Source organism: Podarcis liolepis (genome assembly GCF_965112155.1).
Source record: "Podarcis liolepis genome assembly, chromosome: 5".
NCBI classification, from domain to species: domain Eukaryota; kingdom Metazoa; phylum Chordata; class Lepidosauria; order Squamata; family Lacertidae; genus Podarcis; species Podarcis liolepis.
In genome coordinates, this window is record NC_139556.1 from 56005365 (window position 1) to 56028257 (window position 22893).

Here is a 22893-nt window from a genome sequence, read left to right on the forward strand (position 1 = left end):
AGCCTTGTTTATCTTTCATAGGGACAGTGTGTTCTGTTTAGCAGCATGTCCCTTTGGTAACACGCATTAAACTGCAGCTATGAGATGTAGGTTTCATTTCAAGCTGTGTGTGTGATATATATGCATTGTAAGCATTGTCAAGCCAGCCATTTTGTGTTGCTTTGTTTACCCCTTACTGTAAAACAGCCAAGTCCAGGTGTCAGCAGCCTAACTATGGTTTATGTCCCAGGAAGTGAGTATTTTAGCTCAGGCCTTCTCAAGGTAAACTCTACTGTTCTGGCCTGAATTTCAGATGCTTTGGAACAAACTTAATTCAAGTTCGATTGTTTTATTTCCCTTCATTCAGCGGGCACCAATGGCCATGTCTGTCTGTGTGTATAATATATGACCACCTCTCCCTTCTTCACTCTTTCTCAGGAACCGCCATAATAACAGCACAAGATGCTGCCATGTGGACCGACGGACGCTACTTTCTCCAAGCTGCTGAGCAAATGGATACCAACTGGACACTCATGATGATGGGTGTGTGAGAGCCCAAACTAGTGCTTTGCTTTAGTTCCTTTAGTTGTGCTTCTTAACCCATTAACGCTCCCTTGGTCCTGTTGTTACATGGCGAAAACGTTTTCTTGAACATGTTACAGGAGCAGGGCCTCTTGCTTTCCCTTTCTAGTATATCTGCCCAAAGTCAGCGGTTATTTGCAGGCAGAAAGCAAGCAAATCCTAGTTTTTGGCTGTACCCTTCACCAAGTGTGAGTGCTCGCTGGAAAAATACAATAGCATTTCTTGTGTGAATAGTATAAAAGCAAGTTGCAGCTTCCTGTACCAACCCTATGAGAAGAATATAATGGAGTTTGCTTGAATGCAGCCTGAGTGATTGACAGATGCTGAGCAAAGGCGATAAAGGTGATGTGACCTTGCCCCATAGTGACCTCTTCATTTTGTGTTAGGTCTGATTACTTCCAGGCTCACTTGAAGGTGCAGCTGAGGGCCTGTGAATTGTGCACCCAGCTTTCCAAATGCCACAGTAAAGAGCCATACTGTGCTTGCAGAAAGTCCGCATTTAATATCTGGACATGTAACTCAAAATTAAGAAAACTCTTGTAATTTTTTTTTTTGGGGGGGCATAATTCTAGCTATGGAAATTGTACCGAATTGCTGTCATTTATATGGGCGTGTCGGGGAAAGATTGAGGAACAGAAACTGTGTGTGCGAGAGGCATGACATTAAAATGTTGCAATGTTCAGGGTACCCTGAACCACAGAGATGGTTTCAGCTTCCCCAATGGAGGCACTAGGACAAGACATCAGAATTTCTGACTAGTCCAGCATTCCCCATTCTCTTCCTTGTGCTGACCCCCCCCTTTAACCATTGGGCTTCCTGAACATACCAGTTCCTCCTTTATCGCTGAACTTGCTGCCAGTACTTGCAACTTGTTGTTCCTCGGCCCATCCCTTGGTTGCTTAGCAACTGCAGTGCTTTCTGACCTTAGTGAGAACAAAGGCTGATGAGGGAAGGGAGATAGGAGAAGGAAAGAGCTCGCATGGGCACCACTTCTCTTTTCAGTGGTACTCAAATCAGTGGAGGCAGGCAGGGAAAGGAAGGATGCTCTGTTTGGCTACCTCCCAGGTGCTTTGCTCTTGGGGCTAGCAGTAGCTATAGCTGAAATTAACCATGCTTCAGTGTGAGGAGTGCATGGTTTGCATGCAGAAGGCTTCAGGTTCAAGGGTATCAGTTGGCAGAAATGGAAAAGTTCTGACATCTCCTAGTTGGAGTAGGCAACACTGGTCCATCTAGCCCAGGGTTCTGACTCAATTGTTCTCTGAAGCTGATTGCTGATTTCCCAAGGCAAATAGTAGGGAGCAAACTGAGTTATTAAAGGGGCAACATTCTGGGCCACACTGCACTGTATCACAGTGCTCCAAGCTCCAAGTCATTAATTTTGCTGAATATCTGCAGTGTTTTTAGGTGTATGGAAAGGATTCCATAAATGGGGTTTGTTTTGGGAGCAGAGGGCTTCTATGATAAAGGTTGGTGAGGGGTCATGGTTTTGGAGTATCTGTTCCTAGGGATTTACGCATGGTTTGTTCTCCCAAAATACTATTCGGTATTCCAGGCATGGGGAAGTGGACCTGACCTGTGTGCTGGGTCCTTATCTCCCTCACAGGGCAAGTTTGACAGGGGAGAGGGCACTAGCCACCTGTCGGTAACCTGTGTTGCAATTCCGTTCGCAGCACTTTGAAGTCTTGACAATTAGTCGACCGCTGCAACTTCAAAGAGCCTTGCACAGCTCTGTGCAATCACAGCTCATCAGCTAAGGCTTTCAAAAAGCCATGGGCGGGACTCTATTGCGGTGTTTCCCAACTGGGTGCCATATGGCTCCCTGGGCGGTCCAGGATATTCCAAGGGGGCCACAGGTGAAAATCACGTGAATGTGGAGCCACAGCACAAGGCTAGGGGGCCACAGAGGAAAGTGAGCAGTGAAGAAAAGAAATAATTTTTTAGCCTTTAGCTGCCCAAGAGGGGTGTGGCTTGGCCAAAATTACATTGCGGCCAAATAGGGAGGCCTGGTGGGCTGGGGGTTCCCCACCGCTGGTGCTATTTCCATCTCTGGCACTGCAGTCTTACTTGGGGTTTGGGTATGCATTTCTGCACTTAAATTTGGTTATAAACCGCTGTGTTGAGGTTTTTTGCTCCCCGTCTTGTGATCAAGGTCTCCATGCTTGTGTTGCTTTTCTTTAAACTTTGCAATCTTTCTTGAATTCTTTCTTGCCTTCAGGTCTGAAGAACACTCCCGCGCAGGAGGACTGGCTTGTGAGTGTTCTCCCCGAGGGTTCCAAAGTTGGAGTAGATCCTTTCATCATTTCAGCAGGTTAGCTTGCCCTTAAATGCCTTCTGATTTGTGTAAATGGTTAGATTCTCCTGACCCGTGCTGCTTCACCACACAGCATCAAGGGGTTGGCTCTAACCAGGGTAGTTGAACTTGTCCTGAAACCCTTTCTCTGCAGCCAAGGTAGTTGGGGGTAGGGAGGCTGATGTTTTTCCAAGGAGGCAGTGAGATATCCTGATTATTCAAGAAGGAGGTGGATTGGATGCCCTATCGAGTTTCAGCTGCAAATGAATCTAGCAAACTTTTCAGTTGGGAATTTGAAGAAGGTCACAGGAATCTGTTCCCCCCAAATCTGGTTAATGGCAATATTTTTACTACTTTCCCTCTACAATCCCACAGTGGTTTGTAAGCTAACCATTCATCTTCAGTTTTTTTTCAAAACCATAAGGCGTAAAAGCTTATGTTTCTTTAAAAATGGAGAGCGATACATTGTCAGAAATGTGATACGTTTCTGGTCCAAAGTTTTCTGATGAAAGTTTAGGGTTTAGTTGACCCTAACAGGAGAAGTTCTCGTTCCCTAATTCTCGTTGTAATGTACAGAACATGCGCACACAATTTTGTTCAGTTTTTTTTATTGATTTTATATTTCATGAATGCAAATGGTGAGGTTCTTAATAAAATACTTTTTAAGAAATGCAGTGGATAAATGATTCTGTTACCAACCCATGTGTTTAAATGTGTACTGTATCCCCCACGTTTCTGCTTACACAATGTCGCTTCACAGGGAAAGCTTAGCAGGCTGGGGATCTCAACAGCAGCATCCTTCTTACGTCACTCTTTCTGTCATCCTCAGATCAATGGAAGAGGATGTCCAAAGTTCTGAATAGTGCTGGCCATACTCTTGTGCCTGTCAAAGACAACCTAATTGATGTCATATGGACAGATCGACCACCACGGCCTTGCAAACCCTTGATGACTCTAGGCTTGAACTACACAGGTTAGCAGGATCCCAGTCACGTCTGTAAGAATGTTGTTGATAATGAAACGGCAATCTCGACAGGCTCCCCGTTGAATTGCATATTGGGCAGAGGTACTGTGTGTGTTAAGGATGAGACTAGTCCGGCCGCAACCATCATTTAATATCCCTAAAAGCATCTGAGATGAATTGGGCATTGGACATAAACGGCACCTGTGTGTAGATAAAAGAACTGCTTTGTTACATTAACCCTAGAGAATTTGGCTGGATTAAGTTCTCGCTTTCATTGCATGATGCAGGGATCAGCTGGAAGGACAAGATCACAGCCCTGCGGGGGAAAATGGCTGAGAGGAAGGCTCCGTGGTTTGTGGTGACCGCCTTGGATGAAGTGGCTTGTGAGTACAAGTATCCGGTTTCCTTTAGCATTGTTCAATTCCATGTTGGTTATCTACTCAGAAATCTCTATGCAGCTGGAAATGAGAAACCCTGCAGCATCCCCAGGGGTCAGTAGGACTGTGGGCCAATTTGGACAATAGAAGTCTGTCCCGGTGTCATCTTTGGAATGTAGAGATTTCAGTTGCTGGCTGTTCACTGGTCAATGGCAAGGAACCTTGTGCCATTTCCAGGAGGGCTGCTGCTGGGCTCAATATTACTAATTACCACGAATGGTTGGAAAAACCACCTTCTGCTGCACTTGTGGGTAGCTGCTGCCTGCTTACAGTCTGCTACCACTTAGTTCCCAAATACCCACCAAGCACAGCTGAGGAGCAGCCAGGAGCACAGTAAAGTGCAAAACAGGAAATGGCAAGTTTGCTTATTGGGAGGCAATGGGGCCCAAAGGATAACGCGTTGGATTTGATCTGGGGAGACTGCTTGGTAGGCTGTGGGCTTGTCTTGTGGCCTGCTTTCTGCAGGGCTTTGCTGCGCAAGTGAGTTCACAGTGGCAAACATGCTTGCACACCCTCACCAAGCAGAGTTGAACTCCCTTTTAAAAATAATAATAATAATTTTTTATTATTCGAGTCCTGAGGCCTTCTGAAGTGGTGTAGGATGGTAACCACAGATGGGGCCTTTTTCAGGTGGGGAAATCTCCTCCCAAGGCTCTTTGTCTGGTACCACCAGAGTTGAACTCCCTGCCCGTCATCAGAATGACTGCTGGGGCTGGTGGTGTAGCAAAATGCTTGTGATCTCCTCTCTGGGAGCCTGGCTTGGCTTAGTGTGATATGTGAGACCGGTCTCAGTCTCTAGAGACAGATGTGAGTAATTCCTGGATTTTACATTTTCAGTAATAAGGAGTGAGCTGCTGAACCATTGGATCTTCTTTTGTTTTTGTTTATAATCCCAGGTGTAACCCGCAACCTGCACAGCACCTTGATTACATTCCTTATCTCTTCCTGCACTTGGTCACAAGACTGAAAGCAATGCAGACTTTATGGTGTTAATACCAGCCATGTTCCCTCTCCACCATCCCACTCCTCCGGCTTTGCTTCCCTCATCCTCCAGCCCGATAAAGCGATCTGGAGACCTTGAAAGTTTGCTCACTATTTTGTGGGTGGTCCTAATAAATATAGGGTCCCGCTGTGGATTTTCTACTTTTTCCTTATGGTCCAACTTGGCTTCCTTTGTACTTCGTTTGTCTTATTTTCTTGTTACCAAAAGATCTTCCTTGTGCGTAGTCTGGACTTCTAATGCCATCTTGTGGCAAAAGCCCCTTATTGTTCATTTAAGTGGTTGTGTTGCATCTCACGATGGATGGTGCTTCCCCACTGCTTTCTTAAAAAAAAAGAAAGTACAGTGGTACCTCGGGTTACATACGCTTCAGGTTACAGACTCCGCTAACCCAGAAATAGTACCCCGGGTTAAGAACTTTGCTTCAGGATGAGAACAGAAATCATGCTCTGGTGGCGCGGCGGCAGCAGGAGGCCCCATTAGCTAAAGTAGTGCTTCAGGTTAAGAACAGTTTCAGGTTAAGAATGGAGCTCCGGAACAAACTAAGTACTTAACTTGAGGTACCACTGTAATGTTGAATTTTAACCAGGTTTGTGACACTGTCTTCTCCTTCCTTATTTTTTTAGGGCTCTTTAATCTCAGAGGCTCGGATGTTGAGTACAACCCGGTCTTTTTTGCTTACGCCATCATAGGAGCCAATACAATCAGGTAATGGAAACCGAGGCTTTCTCATTTATTTTGCTCACATTTACTCTGATGGTCAACATGTGTATATATTTTCCTTCAAGAAACTGATTGGCTGAGTGGGCAAGGACAGCAGGTCTTTAAAAGCAATAGGCTGCAGCCTCTGAAGGGGGAGAAATGGCAGTGGCACTGCACTCACTAGGAAAGAAATAGGCAGCAGTGAAGTCTGGGGAACTTTGAGTAGGCAGCAGCCCCACAAGGCAGCTGCACCTGCAGAGGCATTACTGTCCATCTAGATCTCCCCTGACCTCGGTGCCACCTCACTCTGCTCCTTCCTATGGTAGCACTACCATATGTTTTTCACCTATAAGAAAGTCTGTGCCCAGATTACCAATACCCTGCTACTGAGACCTGGAGAGCCAGCCGGTGTGGTGTAGTGGTTAGAGTGTTGGACTAAGGCCTGGGAGACTGGGGTTCAAATCCCCACTTGTCCATGAAGGGTGGCCTTGGGCCAATCACTCAGGATTGTTGTGGGGATTGAATGAGGAGGCGGAGAACCATGTACGACACCTTGATCTCTTTAGCAAAAAGCTGAGATGCAAATGCTATAAATAAAACGTTCAGTCATTCACTCTTTATTTAATTGTGTTTCCCGCAAGGCTCAGGCTGCTTTTCTCTATCTCTCCAATATATTCCTCTAGGTTGTTCATTGACGGCGATCGCATGTCCGACCCAGGCGTGAGAGAGCATCTGTTGCTGGACTCTGCTCAGGACCCTGAGTTCAGCATCCAAGTGCTGCCGTACGACTCCATCCTGACCGTTCTGAAGTCCATCTGCGACACCCTTTCTCCCCACGAGAAAGTTTGGCTCAGTGACAAAGCCAGCTATGCCCTGACCCAGGCCATCCCCAAGGTCTGTAGGCTTTGGCAAGGCCGCAAATTCCTCTCACCCCCCCAGCTCAGGTCTGCCGCTATGCACTTCCACTCGGGGCGGATGCTTCCAAGCTTCCTTCCGTGGGGCTGTTGCAGGCCTCTTGTCCTCTGCTGCAACGTGGCTTTGAAACCCAAGCCAAGCTCTCCATGGGTTGCTTACAACCCCTGTGGCAGGAGGAAATGACTAACTCATTAAAAGAATTTATCTGAAAGAGTGTCAGATTAGAATAAGGCAGGGATTTGGAAAAAAAAATTGGCCCTGGAGCAAAAAAACTACTTTTGCGGATTGGGCTGGAGAGGAATAAAGAGGTTTTGTTCTCATCGTTTTGTTGGGGGACGACGACACAGCAGCCTCTTCTGGCTTTCTTTGGGGAGGCTGTGACAAAACGCACCGTGAGACTTACTGTTATCCCATGTGAGGCATTTTTCTTCTTCACCTGTATGTAGAACATGAATATAGAAACCTCCATTAGCTAGAGCAGTGGTAGCTCTTGTGGTGCCTTCAGATGGCGTTGGACTCCAACTCCCCTCATCCCTGGCCATTGGCCATGGTGGTGGGGGCTCATGGGAGTTGGAGTCCAACCACACGTAGAAGGCACTCCACTGGCTACCCTGGGCTGCAGGAGCATGCCTTCTGTTTGAAATGGGCTCTCCTTTTTCTTTTTGCTTTCTGTGCTGTGTTACATATCTAACACAGAGTGCAAGAAGATTCTAAGGTACTTTTAGTTCAGTGTCCCATGTATATGGCAGTGTTTTGGCACAGTCCGCAATGTTCTTTGAGACCAGACTTTGCCCTGCTTCCTGCTCAGCTCATAAAGTGGCTTGCACAGAGTTGGAGACTTTCCAGAGAGAACTATATGCAGAGGTGTGTCTGCTTCACAGAACCATAGAATTGTAGAGGGACCTCACAGATCATCTAGTCCAGCCCCCTGCAATGCAGGAATCCTATCTAAATACGTAGATCCATGGAATTGTAGACTTCAGATGGACCATCTCCTGAAGGGCTTAGAACAGTCCGAGCAGAATCAAGGGGAAATGACTGGAAAAGGTGCAGGAAAGGGCATGCAAAATGATCTGGTGGTCCCTTGTAAGGAAAGGCTACACTTTGCCTTTCATGCAGACAGAAGATGATAAAGGATGCTCTTGGCCTGCATGCATCCTTTCTGTCTGGTCCCTGAGGCTTGGAAGGATACGAAGATGTAGCTAGCCCACTTCAGCTTAGTCTTAGTGGCCAGACAACTCCAGGGCCAGCAGGCGGTTTGGGCTCCTTGCCAAATTGTATCTTTTCCTTTTGGTCTTAGGATCACCGCTACCTCACCCCCTGCACTCCCATATGCATTGCAAAAGCTGTGAAGAATGCAGCGGAGTCAGAAGGCATGAGGAGAGCTCACGTAAGTGATCTGCCCAGTTTAGTGGCTCTTTTCTGTTTCAGAGCTGCAAATTATTAATTCTACTGAACTCTGCAATAGTTTTTTCAGAGTGCGGAGTGAAGTGTAGAAGTTTCTGCTTGGAAGTAGAAATGTCGTCTTTTTGCTACTGCCTACTAATATATTTCTTCCATTAAAATGTTTGGGGCCAGTTTTTCAGTGGGTTATTCCATACAGGTGTATTTCATTAATCCCTTTACCTTGTTTCTTCTTCTCCCTTTATTAACAGATTAAGGATGCTGTGGCCTTGTGTGAGTTATTTAACTGGCTGGAGAAGGAGGTATGGTTTTTTTAGATTTTTACTGAGAGAAGACTGTTACTGTATAATAGAAGATTGCATGAATATAAGCTTTAGTATTGCTCATGGTAACTACTGATTACAATGGCCTAGAGGGAGGGAGAAAGCCACTGAGACTTGTAGGGACTGTGAGGGCTGTTCATATTTACACCTTGAGAGGAAATGATGACTTTTGGAGACTGTTTTTGCTTGCCTTGTGTGATCAAAAGAGGAACGGTAAACGGTTGGCTTGCATACAGGAGAAAAATCATGGCAGAGATTGCCATAGTGGAATGTTACTGGAAAGCATCAAATTCTCTTCTTTTTTATATATGCTATATTAGTTTTCTCGCAATGGCCATGTTCAGATATCACACTAAACTATGGTGCTTGGCACTACGTGAATGGGCCTGTGTTAACCTTGGATTCAAACACTTCCCCCTCACCCTGCTTTTCCAGTGCAGCCACATGGAGGGGATCAGAAGCTTTTGCTGCTGTTTGCCACCAATCACAGCTTAGTGGAATGTCCAAACTCAAACAAAGTGTGTCTAGTCTTAACCATGGTTTATTGAAAGAAGTCAACTTAGGAAATCAAACTATAAAGCTGGTTTCAATGTAGCATAGTTAAGATTAGCCACACTTTTAAGTTTTCCAATGTAACACTAATATTCAATAGCTGTAGTCTACTGACGAGAAAGTACTGTTGGTTTAGCCACTGCTAATGTCGTTGAGCCCTGATATTGATGCCCAAGGATAGCATGGAGGGGTGGGGAGTCAACAGTGGCCTCTAAAGGAAAAGAGAGAGTGACTGGGCAAGATCTCATGAAAGCTGCAACATGCTGTGTTTCCATTGTTGTTTACCAGGCTGCCATCTTTTCTATTAGGTTCCCAAAGGGAATATTACTGAAATAACAGCAGCAGACAAAGCAGAGGAGTTCCGTAGGTAAGAAGAAAGACAGATGTGGGCAATCTCTGGGTCATTATAGTCACTGAAGTTTTATATAGACTTTGGGGAAAACACGGTCCATTTGTTTTATTGGGAGGCTGCGGAAAGAAGGGGTCCGACTTCCAAAAGGCAGGCAGTTTAAAGAAGAGCAAACCTTTAGGAGCATAAGAGCATCGGAAGAGCCTGCTGGCTCAACCTCACAGTGACTAGCTAGAGAACTTTGAGGAAAGCCACAAGCAGGACCTGAGCATAAGACACTCTCTTCGCCCTCAAGTTTCAGCACCTGGCATTCACAGGTGTGGCTGACTCCTGGAGGCAGAGCATGATCCTTCATTAATTTGCCCAACCTTCTTGTAAAGCCATCCAAGATGGTGGATGCTACTGCCTCCTGTGGGAGGGAGTTTAACTATGTGCTGCATGAAGAAGTACAGTGGTACCTTGGGTTACATATGCTTCAGGTTACATACGCTTCAGGTTACAGACTCCACTCACCCAGAAATAGTACCTCGGGTTAAGAACTTTGCTTCAGGATGAGAACAGAAATTGTGCAGCGGTGGCGCGGCAGCAGCAGGAGGCCCCATTAGCTAAAGTGGTGCTTCAGGTTAAGAACAGTTTTGGGTTAAGAATGGACCTCCGGAACAAATTAAGTACTTAACCTGAGGTGCCACTGTACTTTCATTTGCCTGTCCTGAATCTTCCAACATTTGGCTTGATTGGATGTCCACAAATTGTTTTGAGAGAGGGTCCATGTCCTGCATAATTTCATGATCAAACTGGTGCCTTGTCTTCTCCTTGTTTGTCTTGCCTGGTTTCATACCTCTGTCTTAAACAAGCTCAGAACAAGATTGTGCTGTTCTTGGCCTTCAGGCTTATTCATCACACAGAATACAGTGCATGTCATTTTGGGCAAACAAAGTCAACCCTATATCTAAGACCAGATTGGCAAACGTGGCTAGGGAGTCTGCTGTGCATGATGTGGGGAAAGTACACTAACTCAGTATGTTTCAGTACTCCAGCTGATACTTTTTTGGATGAACTAAGCAGAGGGTATAGAGCAAGCTCTGGTTTGAGATCATCACTAGTTCCAGTTCCCAACCTTCTTTTTTTGGGTGGTAAAATAGGACGCATCTTTATAACACATCATCACACCATTGGTCCACCTAGTGCAATATTGTCTATACAGAACTGCAGGGCGTCTTCAAGTTTTTAGAGGGCATTCCCAACCTTACCTGCAGATGCTGGGATTGAACCTGGGATCTCCTGCATGAAGAGCATATGCTCTACCACTGAGCTACAGCCCTTCCCCATACTTTAGGTTTGATGTTCAATGTCTTGCTAGAACAACTTGAGCAAGTTTTGGCCCAAATGGTTAATCGAGACAAATTGCAGGAAGACTCACCAGGCTGATCATGAATGATGAAATCTCAATGAAGGGCAATGGCAGAAGATGAAAACCTTTGTTCTCATCCTTTGAGAGGCAGGATGTCTCCTTTCTCTAGAAGTTCTAAATGACCTTTGCTCATGAAATTTCTCTTTTTTCCAGCCAGCAAGAGAACTTTGTCGACTTGAGCTTTCCTACGATTTCAAGTACAGGCCCAAACGGTGCTATAATTCACTACAAGTAAGTAAGAGCAACAGAGTCCTTGCACTGGACACTTCACTACATAGTTGGAAGAACCTAGAGCACCATCATGCTAGTGTATCGCTGCTTAGTTTAGATTAGGAAATGTTCGCTACTGTTAATCTTCAAGTTAGCTTCTATGACCAAATCTTTTCTCCAGGATCCCATTGCACTTGGTGTGGTCCCCATGCTATCTGAGGCTTAACGGAACTTCAGGGAATCACATCAGTTGATGTTATTTTCCGTCTAGTGATATAAAGAGAGTTTGTGGTTGAAGCAGCAGAACAATGTATCTTGTTCCGTAACCATCTACTGTGGATGTCCAAATTGTTTTCAGGCGGTTGGCTTCATGAAGATCAGTTGTCCCTGTTTGGCTAGCTTCCTGTTTTTTCAAAGTTACTAATGAGAGAGTTTGAGGGGTGGAGTCATTGTGGAGGGCTGAGGTTATTTGCTGCTGCAGAATGCAGAAACTAGAGGATTTTCGCTTGTCCTTTACAAGTTTCTCAGGGATTGCATGATGTTGAGGCTGGAAGCTTTTTTTAAAAAAGGAAAAAATCTTGACATCCACTGATTCAGTGAAAAAATTAACCTTGTCCCAAAGTGCAGCTTTCAGTGCAAAAACTGATAACTGTGCAGAATTTAGCACAACCCTAGTTGAAATAATGGTTGAATGAAGTGCAAATACATGCAAATACCTTACTTTATAATTTTATTTAAAGTGTTGGAATATTTCTTGGTGGTTCATAGACCTGTCTCCTGTTAGCTGTAGAATTTTCAATAGAGAATCATGTGATCAACAAGTAGGTGTAGATAACAAGCTCTTCCAGCCTTCTGATCGTCATTGTGAATGTGCTTCCACCACCAAATATTGTGATGCTATACAGCCTCCTATATAATTTAGAATAGTAAACACATGCTGTACAATGCTGAAGATGCCCTCAGACACATGATGCTGACCTAAATGGGCAGCTGATTTGATCTAACAGTCCATGAAAATTTACTAAGGACAAATACACTCGGCCCAGAGTTCATAATTTAATTGTATAATTGAAGGAAGAACTTGTAATTCAGTCTGTTTTCACTTGCTGGTTTCAATGAAAAGGTGAGACAAATCATTTTTCTTTTCTTGAATAGGCCTACACCTGAGACAAATAGGACTTTATCCATGAATGAAATCTACCTCCTGGATTCTGGGGCTCAGTACAGGTAAATGAAGCTTATAGGCTACTTCACATTGGTGAACCTACACTAAATCAAATCCCACCTCAGATATAGCTTTGGTATGGAAAAAGACACAGCCTTATACTATACTTGTTTAAGATAAACACCATGGAGAAAATATGAGTCATAGCAATATTATTCTGGCAAGTTGGGGGCTGTGCTGAAAATTATTTTGTTCAGCAAGGAATGGAGCGGAACTGATCTGTGAATGGAAATTGCTTCTTTAGAACCGGGATGGGGAACTTGTGGCGCTCGAGATGTTGTTGGACTACAAATCCCATTATCCTTAACCATTGGCCATGCTGGCTGATGGGAAGTGGAGTCCCATAGCACCTGAAGGGTCACAGGTTTTCCCTTCCTGGCTTAGAGGCTTGGCGTTTTTGTTTTTCTGAAATTTTAATGGCCCCCTGAATGGGAACTATGTGGATAAAACTTGTACAATGAGCACCTTCTTCTCAGGCAGCCTAATTATCGGCTTCCTCGGTGCCACATTGTGAAGCAGCCACTTGAATATAATGAGTTATGCATCCATGACATTCTCTAGGCTGTGGGGCAGCAGGGCTGAACTGGCTGATGTTGCAAAGTTAACTCGAGTGTTTTAAAAGTCATGTGCTAGGGCAGAGTGTCTGGAGAGAGACTTTGCACAAATCCCCCCCCCCAGGGGGAAGTTCTCAGGGTCCTGCTTAACTCCTGTTAATGTCAACAGAGGTTGTGGAAGAGCAGTTACGTGTGGATTGTGCTCTTTATTTTCAAAAGTATGGATAATTTGGGAATTCTGAGAGAGATACAGATCCCTTGACTTCTTTTCAGCACGGTACATATAGTTAAATTAGATGTTTGAGCAAAGCTCCATGACCTGTAGGACCATAGAGATGAAGGAGGCTTCCTTGGTCAGCGATCCCAACCCATTAGATAGAATTTCTTGATGAACTTGAAAACCTACTTTGCACCGGGTCCGTCTAATGAAATTAAGTGTGCATTGCACTTTCTGAACTCCCATTTTTCAGACTCTTAAGGATTTTCCACTGTACCTGCCTTTTTCTTTTCTTCCCCATTTTTTAAAAAAGTGCCGCTTAACACCTAGCCTGCAGAAGAAGTTCTGGAGAACTTGAAATATTTGCTCACTCCTCTGGGACAGGGTAGAGGAGTTATGCAGGGGTCCTGATAGCTTCCAACAACCCATGGATCAATAGAAATCCTGCTTGACTGGCTTTGAATACTTCCCCAGGCACTGCTCACATGCTCTCCAACTCGCTTTCCCTAGTGCTGTCCTCGGAAGGTTGATTTTTGTTCTTTTGTGCTTCATGCACAGAGCTGCAGGATGCACATTTTGCCCTAATTTTTACTGGTTTGGCAGGATTTATTTCCCCTGTTTTTGTTGGTTTGACGTAAGGAAGTGTGTCCTGCTTTTCTCATCCTCTGAAACATGCCCCACAGTACCAAATTATGTATCATTTATGAAACATAGCATCCCAGAGCCTTGAGTTGCATCCAGTGACTTCAGTTTGTACGCTGGCAGAGCTAGCCGGGGGGGGGGGAAGGGGGGCAGAGGTCGTTTAGTACAATCTCTTGTGCTGGAGCCAAATCCTTTGTACCTCAGCTTTCCGAACAGCTTGCCCTGTGCAGAGACAACAATGCAGATGGTTATCCAGATTGGAATGTTCCATAAGCAGAGAGCGGGAGGAACCAACGGACACCAGAGCCGGGATAGCTGGAGGGATAACAGAATAGATTTGTTGGAAGAGAGTTCATTTCCTCTGAGCTACAGTTACAGATTCCGCTTGACATCTCTCCAGTGGCCTTGCAGTCTGTGAAAGCTTACTTGAGCATGCATTAACTAGAGAAAAGTTGGGATAGGGCTGGAGCCAGCTTCTAGAAGCTGCTCCTTTTAAAAAATAGCATAACTAAATAGATTATACTTTGAGGTGTGGCAGAAGACACCTGGATGTCCATTGGCTAGCTGAGACCTTATCTCAGGAGTGCGGGAGAAACCATCTGCTTTGGGGGGGTCTCTAATTGGGAGATCTCTTGCTAGCAGGTTTGGAAGGTCACAGCTGCTATGACCAATTACCCGTCTTGTTATTCCACCCTCTGTAGGCATACCTTGTCCTTCTCCTGCCCAATGAACTTCTGCCAGTTGATTGCTATTTCTGCACTTTAGATTCCAGTAAGAAGGACGAGGCCCACAGAATATCTTCCTTGTGTGAGCTGATTGGTGGGCAATGGTCTCCTGGCATTTCCATGAGGAAATCTTGACCTGTTTCATAGCCTATTTCGATGCGACTCAGCAAGACCAGCAATGCCCATTCTTGTTACAACTGAGCCTTACCCACTGCAGAACACTTGGAAGAAGCTCACAAAATTTTGCACTAGGCTGGCTATAGATTAAAGTATATTCTTGCCTTTTCCGGGAAGTGCCATAGCTCAGTGTTAGAGCATCTGCTTTGCCTGCAGAAGATACCAGTTTCAATCCCCAGCATATACAGGCAAGACAGGGAGAGACCCCTGCCTGAAACCCTTGGGAGTTGTTGCCAGTCAGTGTAGACATCACTGAACTAAATGGACCAATGCTCAGACTCGGTATAACGCAACAGCCTATGCCTCCACCTTTCCCTTTGGATAGTTAGAATATGTTTTTCTCTTTCTCTTTTTGGAAGGGATGGAACTACAGATGTGACAAGGACAATGCATTTTGGCACCCCAACAGCTTATGAAAAGGTATGCAAGAATTTGGTTTTCATCGTTGATTTCCCCAAAGGGGTTGACAGGCAATTTTAGATACAATAAGCACTGTAGGTTTGTATGTGTGCAGATTTCACTTACTACAATGGACCGTGAGACGATCAAGTAGCTCTGCTTGACACCAAACCACCCCTGAAAGTCAAGGGTGGCCTTATTGTCCCCGGGCACCTGCAGCAACTCTCCCTCTTTATGGGTCCTGGTTTCATTCCCACCCCCACCCCCCGTTGTATCTATCCATCAAGAACCTTTTGGATATTCAGTTTTGTGGCATTTTTTTTTCATAATCAAAACCACCTGAATATTTATAGAAGCAGTGTTTTCTCCAAAGGGGGTGGGGTGGGGCAGATGTTCTGGATGCCAATGTGTACAAGAGCCAATTAAAACATCTGGGGTGTAGTCCACATCCAAGCTCTGATCACTGCTAGAAATTGCCCTTTATTTCACCCCTCCCTCCCTGCACACACACACATCTTAGGGAGATGAGATATACACTGGTCGCTTTTACTATCAAACTGAGCTGCTGCTTCAAATATATTGGCAGACCCCAGTCCAGAATTCTTTATGCACTTGTTCTAGGTTGCAAGTGACTTGTGGGCCAGGCCTTCCAATGGCTTCTGTTTTGTTCATCGTCTTCCCTTTCCTTCCAGGAGTGTTTTACCTATGTGCTGAAGGGTCACATAGCTGTCAGCGCAGCTATATTCCCCAACGGGACCAAAGGTTGGTCAGTTTCCCTTTCCTCTTCCTCAGCTGCAGTGGCACTCGGAATCAGATTTGTGTTTTCTCTGTTATCTAGTCATCAGGCCTTCACGAGGGAAGGGTTTAACAATGTGGAAGTACATACCCCTATAAAAGTAACTTAGGATGAATAGAATTGCCACAGACGCAGATAAAGCATATATACAAACTAAAGAAACTTAAAACTAAAATTGAATATTTCCCTTGCAAATCACAACAATTCCCCTTTAAAAATGGGGTTCCGGTTTTAGAACATAGGAAGTCGCCTTCTTTCTATGGAGTCAGACCATTGGTCCATTCAGTTCAGTATTGTCTGCTCTGACTGGCTGGCAGCTGTCTAGGATTCCAGGCAGAATTCTCTCCCAGTCCTGCCTGAGGATGTGGGGGGACCCCTGGCACACAATGCCAATATTCAAGCCCTGAGCTATGGCCTGTTTCCCCTCAATTTACAATTCTGAAACTTTCAAGCAAGACACAACATTATCCCTTTTAAAAAATGAATAAATTCTGCAAGATTGCAGATAAAAGGGGTATCTGTATTGTTCCCTCAGCACAGTACACAAAAGGAAAGGACACGATTATCTACACATCACACAATGGAAACAGAACGTGTGGTCAATTGCTTTATCTGAGAAACTAACTAGGAGAGTACATGCCCCAATGATGCGACTGATAGAGATGATTTTGCTGAAATATGGCATCCCTTTATAAAGTATCCAAATGAACTCTCTGATGACTAGCATCCACTATATATGCATATACATTTATGGGGAAGTTTGTTGTATGAATTAGTTTTTGTTCTGGGGGAGTGGGAAACCAATTGTTTGGATAATATTATGGTCATGCTTACATCCTGTTTCCAAAGCTGTTTTTTTTTTATTAAAAAAATCATAGTATATAAAGGACAGTATAAAATTGTATGCACATCTTTTTCAACCTGCAAGTTCAGGATATGACCGCCAGAAAAAAGGCTGCTTGCTTTCTGCTCAGCTTGTTAATATATTGTGGACCTGCAACTTCCTTTTGTGTCTTGTAGGTCACCTCCTGGACTCCTTTGCACGTTCTGCACTGTGGGACCAAGGCTTAGATTACCTGCATGGCACAGGACACGGAGTTGGGGCTTTCCTAAATGTCCATGAAGGTCCATGTGGCATTAGCTACAAAACCTTTGCAGATGAACCTCTGGAAGCCGGGATGATTGTTTCTGATGGTAATTAATTTATTCCCATTGACTCATGACTCTTGTTACATGAACTAGTGTCTTCTGCCTCTTTGGCTTTTAATATAAGAATTTCATGTGATCCTCTTGGCTCTCTATGTTGTTGTTTCTGGGAAAGAATGGGAGGGTGGCACCTCTCCAGTCCTTAAATATCAACAGTGATTATATTAATACTTAGCATTTATATTGTGCTTGCAAGTGTCCAAATATATTTGAATCACAGACTCACAGACACCCCCCTCATGGTAAGCATCAGTAACTCCATGATGAAATGAGAAAGAAACAGTTAAACAAACAAGAAATTAGACCCGCTTTGAGGAGGAAGGAAGTCTATTAGAATAGAATAACAATCGAAAATAGGGTAACATAAGTCTGTGTGTAAGAGCTTTCAGCTTTATGGTTATTTGTTTGTCATTTGTTTTGTGTTTTCTTTTTAGTTTGTTTCTTAAGTATCATGTGTTTATGTGGTGTAATAAAAAGTTAATAAAAAGCATAATAAAATAAAATAAATAAAGTAAACTCCATCTCCAAGAAGCTGCTGCTCTGAACTACTCTTGCTTCATTTTATAGATGAGAGCCTGAGAAATGGTGCCTGGGCTCACCTAGCAGTGAGTGAGATTTGAGGCAGGGATGTCCCTTAGCTGTTATGGCAGCAATTTGTCAGCCCAGGATGTATGCATTAAGGTCTGATTTTGCTGGCACAAGCGTTCAGTAGATTTGGTGCACATTATCTCTTGTCTTCCATATGAATTTTGTGGGGTTTTCAGGCATCATTGCTGTTCAAGGGCCTTGGTTCACCCATCCTGGTTTCCTTTCTTACGGTTCTGGTATTTTCACCCCAAGTGTTGCCTCACCAATGCAGCTTCTGTGATCAAGCCACAGAAGAAGCCTTTACAGTGGTACCTTGAGTTACAAACGCCTCAGGTTACAAATGCTTCAGGTTACAAACTCCACTAACCTGGAAGAGTTACCTCGAGTTGAGAACTTTGCCCCAGGATGAGAACAGAAATCGTGTGCTGGCAGCGCAGTAGCAGCAAGAGGCCCCATTAGCGAAAGCACGCCTCTAGTTAAGAACAGTTTCAGGTTAAGAATGGACCTCCAGAACGAATTAAGTTCGTAACTAGAGGTACCACTGTACTGCCTTTCTCTATGAAAGGTGCAAATGTGTCTTTGGGTGTGATATGGAAGATTCTTTGAACTCCAAAATCTTCAGGTTGCTTGAACAGAAAAGCTGGGCCTTACTCCCAAGGTTGTTAGGGGGTTTGCCCTTTGGGGAAATTTTTTCTAACAGTGTTCCTGGCTAACTTTGTCTCTGCAGAGCCTGGTTATTATGAGGCTGATGCTTTTGGGATCCGAATAGAAAACGTTGTCATTGTCGTTCCTGTTAAAACCAAGGTGAGCGGTTCCTTTGCATGCTTGAGAGGAGGCTAAGGGAGCTGGGCATGTTTAGCCTGGAGAAGAGGAGGTTAAGGGGTGATATGATAGCCATGTTCAAATATATAAAAGGATGTCACATAGAGGAGGGAGAAAGGTTGTTTTCTGCTGCTCCAGAGAAGCGGACACGGAGCAATGGATCCAAACTACAAGAAAGAAGATTCCACCTAAACATTAGGAAGAACTTCCTGACAGTAAGAGCTGTTCGACAGTGGAATTTGCTGCCAAGGAGTGTGGTGGAGTCTCCTACTTTGGAGGTCTTTAAGCAGAGGCTTGACAACCATATATCAGGAGTGCTCTGATGGTGTTTCCTGCTTGGCAGGGGGTTGGACTCGATGGCCCTTGTGGTCTCTTCCAACTCTATGATTCTATGATTCTATGATTCTATGATTCTATGGAGCAATGCCTCCTTGCTGTGATTTGTGAGCACAATGTCTTTCCAATGGGGAGTGAACCCACCTTCTTCCAAATGTTGTTGGGCATCATCCCTCACAACTGGCCCTGTTGGCTTGGGCTGATGGCACTTGGAGTCCTCCAGCATCTCAAGGGCTGCAGGTTCCCCACCAATGATTTCAAAGCCACAGCTTTTCCATCCTTGCAGTGCTTGGTTGTTTCTGCCATCCTGGAAGCTGAAACATAACTTTGGAAAGTATCCTTAATCTTCTATTAACTTTCCTAGTTGCTGATGAAAGGGAGTTTTTATGTAGGAATGACAAACGTAAGAGAACATTGGGTTGAAACATGGTGTTTGGCACAAGATGGCCAACCTTCACATTAGGACCGTCAGTGGTGTCCAAATTTTTTTCAAAGAGGGCCAGATTTGATGAACTGAAGGGCTGTGAGGGCCGACCAAAGGGCCAACCTGTTTTTAGGATTGAAGTTGTTGAGCTCTTTTTAGGATTGAAGTTGTTGAGGCTTTTTAAGGATTTTACCCAGGAAATAAACTGCCACAGGGACCAGATTAAACCAACCGGTGGGCCGGATTACACCCCCAAAACGGACTTTAGACATGCATTAGGTTACTTGACTGAAAACATCTTTATAAAGGTGGTGAGAACAAATCTAAAGTCAGTTTTATGCAGCAGGGACAGTTCTCCAGAGGGATGGATGACATGTCTGGATTTGCTTAGTTAAACTGTCTCAGAATATACCCTTAATGCCACTGTTGTCCAGTTTTCTGTCATCTCATGAGAGTTGGAGGACACCAGAATGGGGAAGGCTGCATTATGGGAAATCTGTGATGGTGAGAGGGGCACTTTTACTCAGCTAGAAGCTTTCTCCAATGACTAGGATATTTTACTTCCGTAGTATAACTTCAGCAACAGAGGGAGTTTGACGTTTGAGCCTTTGACCCTGGTTCCCATTCAAACCAAAATGATAGACGTTGATTTGCTAACTCCAAAAGAGGTAAGGAAAATAATAACTGTGTTGTAAAACTTGAGACTTTTACTGTGAGGACTTGTAATGCTTGGTTTTCTTCCCCCTCATTTCCAGACAGACCAGGTCTTGATGAAAACCTCCATCTTAGTACTTAGCTGTCTTAGTATTTACAGCCAAACCTGTTGTGGTCTATTGCCAAACCTGACAGGATACTAGTACAAATGGCACCGTGGTTATTTTGAGGATAGAAGGTGGGAAGGGGAACTCCCAGATTGACAAAATTTCAGGAACTGAGTATATATCAGGTGAGGTTGTTTTGTTGTGATGTATTCATAGGTATCTTAAGAGCTGAAATTTAAAGACAAAAACAGAAACATGCTTGCTGGTACTCTTCCTGCCCAGCTTTTCTCTGCGCATCATGGTAGAGGGCATGGCTAGCTGCCTGGAACACTGAACCTTCCACGCTGCAACATTTTGTTGCGAGTTCAGATTGCCCTCACAATTGCCTTTGACCCCCCCCATCCCTCCAAAAGCGATGCACAAGGGACTATTGTATCCAGCTGCACTTCCCCATAGACATCAGTACACAAAGGGCTGCTCTCCACTTCAACTATTTGAGCTTTTTAGACATATATAATCCCTTCCCCCCTTGCAAGTAGCATTCACAGTGGCTGGAGATCAAGGTGCTCTCCTTTCTTTTTAGTGTGACTGGGTGAACGAGTACCACAGAAAATGCCGAGAGGTGGTCGGGGCAGAGCTCGAGCGACAAGGACGGCAAGAAGCTCTCCGGTGGCTCATTAGGGAAACGGAGCCCATCTCCAAGATGCACTAACAGCAGCGCACATCCTCTTTGTGTGTCTATGTGCGTTTCTGCGAGAAAGTCATTCCTTTTCACAATTGCAAGTGCAGTATTGGTTCAGCTTTACAATAATATACCATGCCTGGGGAGGGAGAGTGAAGTGGGGGGAATGTGAAAACCCTTTCATATCGATCAGGAGAGAACTTGGTGCTGGGGCTGGGTGGGAGTGGATTTTTTTGGGGGTGGGGAGGGGATTTCTTTCCTCGTGATTCTTTTATTATTATTTTCTTGATAATGAGCAAAAATAAAGTGGGAGCTATTGAGTCTGTATCTTACGGAGAAGATGGGTCAGTGGAGAACAGCACGAGGTCACTGAAAACTTGCTGAATCACTGGATTCTATTGTTTATGCAACCGCCAAGCTTGTGCAGCTGACTGAAAACTACCTGGGAAGTGTGCAACGTGATGCAAGTTAATGGTTGAGATGTCCTGCCAAAGCGCTACAGAGAACAGGGCTATGTATCAGGTGGAGATGCATAGTAAAATAGGTCTCCTGTAGGGGCCTGAGAACAGGTGTTCCCAAGGACCCTGTACTGAAAACTTCCAAAGCCTTGCTTTTCTGCATTTTGCACCTCTCAGAAATGCAGCTCGGAGCAAGTTCACATGTACACAGTGACTGCAGCATCGTGTTATCTCTTGGCTGCTGTGAAGTGCCCCCCCCCCAGCTCAGTCCTGTGCATGTCTACTCTGAAGAAAGTTCCACTGTGCTCAGTGGGTCTTACTTCCAGGTAAATGCACAAAGATTTGCTGCCACAGAAGAGAATGTCCAGATAGTCCTGGCTTACCTTGAGCAAAATTATTTTTCAATGGATGCGGTTGTGTGTCATTGAGCAATAAGTGATGGGGAAAGGTACCTTCTTCTACAAACCAGCCCCGACTTGCAGCGTCTGTAAGTTGCTTCTTGTGATGAAAATTGTTTTGGACACCTGCGGTGTTTAAGCATGCAGTATAAAGCAATGGTAGCCACTTGGGTTTTTGTTTTCCCCCAGCTCTGAGGGTGTGGGCTGGGTGTGACCATTAAGCAAACGTTTAGTGTTGAGGATGGAGAATGTTCAAAAGCAGCCTTGATTGTTTTGAGTGAACCTTTTACACGGCTAGGAACATGTCTTTGCTCTACCCGCAGTCAAAATCTGGAAGTGCCAATAAACATCATATACTTCGTTACTGCTGTGTCCAATTTCACAGATTTCTAAATCCCACAAATGCACCCCAAATTTCTGCAATGGGAGCAGGTTGTGGACTCTTAGGCATTCCCCCTCCCTTAATTTAATGCAGTCTGATTGAACAATGTGAGAAGCTTTGGAGGCGGGAGTAAGGGCTTTAGTCTTCCTTAGGATCAGAGATCTGAATGTGGGCTGTCTACTCTTTCACTCACGGATTAGAGTGGACACTTAAAAGTTAGATCTATTTTGCTTATTTGTTAACATTGTTAACTCACCATTCTCCAAAGAGCTCCGGCGGTTCTGTCAAGTCCGCCCTTCAATCCAAAGATAAACCAGGTAGCTCTTAATATTTCTGCAAAAAAGTGTTTCAACTGGGAAGTTGTTGCTGAATTGCTCTTGTCTTGGGCCACTGAACAAATATTCAACATCAAAACTCTATTCCATTCCAGCAACGGGGAGTGCCAGGACAGAGCACACCCACACCCACCCACAGGTAAACAGGGGAAACAACTTGCTGCAAAATATTTTTGCATACACAGTTCTTTTCCTTCCATTTTATCTTCACAACAACACTTGAGAGGCTGGATAGGATAGGCTGGGAGAGGAGGACAGGTCCAAGGTTATCCAACCAAATAGGGTCATTGCTGTATGGGGATTTGAACTCGGGCCTCCCTCATCCTATTTAGACATTCTAACCACTGTATCACCTGGGGTCTCTTTGTACTCCAGACCATGCACTTTCTATATTATTGAGCCCGGTCTGAATCTTTAACAGGAGGAATTGCTGCATGGGCACTAAATAATGAAACGATGCTCCTAAAATAATGGCATTCCAGACAAACACTCTTCAAGCAAATCTTTGTTAAGGCTCAGTGTCATTAATTAAAAATGGAACAGGCTCTCGCAGTCCTTAAGAAGTTAACAGTGACCTGTCTCTTGCTGTATTTCGTCTGATTTCTGTTCATGCAAATCCTCTTAATTGTCCCTCACGGTGGCAATTTG

The 22893-nt window shown here is 44.6% G+C and overlaps 1 protein-coding gene across 2 annotated transcripts in view; it reads left to right on the forward strand.

Annotated features, from left to right (window-relative positions):
- The window catches only part of XPNPEP1 (X-prolyl aminopeptidase 1), a 35004-nt gene extending 13112 nt beyond the window's left edge, over nucleotides 1–21892 (forward strand). The window contains exons 5-21 of one of the 2 annotated variants that reach the window (XM_083504950.1): nucleotides 418–522; nucleotides 2777–2869; nucleotides 3681–3824; nucleotides 4103–4198; nucleotides 5879–5960; nucleotides 6638–6848; nucleotides 8170–8259; nucleotides 8525–8575; nucleotides 9457–9515; nucleotides 11062–11139; nucleotides 12274–12345; nucleotides 15018–15078; nucleotides 15750–15819; nucleotides 16874–17047; nucleotides 18375–18451; nucleotides 19799–19897; nucleotides 20574–21892. In XM_083504950.1, the coding sequence (XP_083361076.1) occupies nucleotides 418–522; nucleotides 2777–2869; nucleotides 3681–3824; nucleotides 4103–4198; nucleotides 5879–5960; nucleotides 6638–6848; nucleotides 8170–8259; nucleotides 8525–8575; nucleotides 9457–9515; nucleotides 11062–11139; nucleotides 12274–12345; nucleotides 15018–15078; nucleotides 15750–15819; nucleotides 16874–17047; nucleotides 18375–18451; nucleotides 19799–19897; nucleotides 20574–20702 (1691 nt within the window). In that variant the 3' untranslated portion in view covers nucleotides 20703–21892. Of the gene's footprint in view, nucleotides 1–417; nucleotides 523–2776; nucleotides 2870–3680; nucleotides 3825–4102; nucleotides 4199–5878; nucleotides 5961–6637; nucleotides 6849–8169; nucleotides 8260–8524; nucleotides 8576–9456; nucleotides 9516–11061; nucleotides 11140–12273; nucleotides 12346–15017; nucleotides 15079–15749; nucleotides 15820–16873; nucleotides 17048–18374; nucleotides 18483–18890; nucleotides 19898–20573 lie in introns of those variants that run through there. The other variant, XM_083504951.1, reaches the window with a different exon arrangement.
- The last annotated feature ends 1001 nt before the right edge of the window (nucleotides 21893–22893 follow it).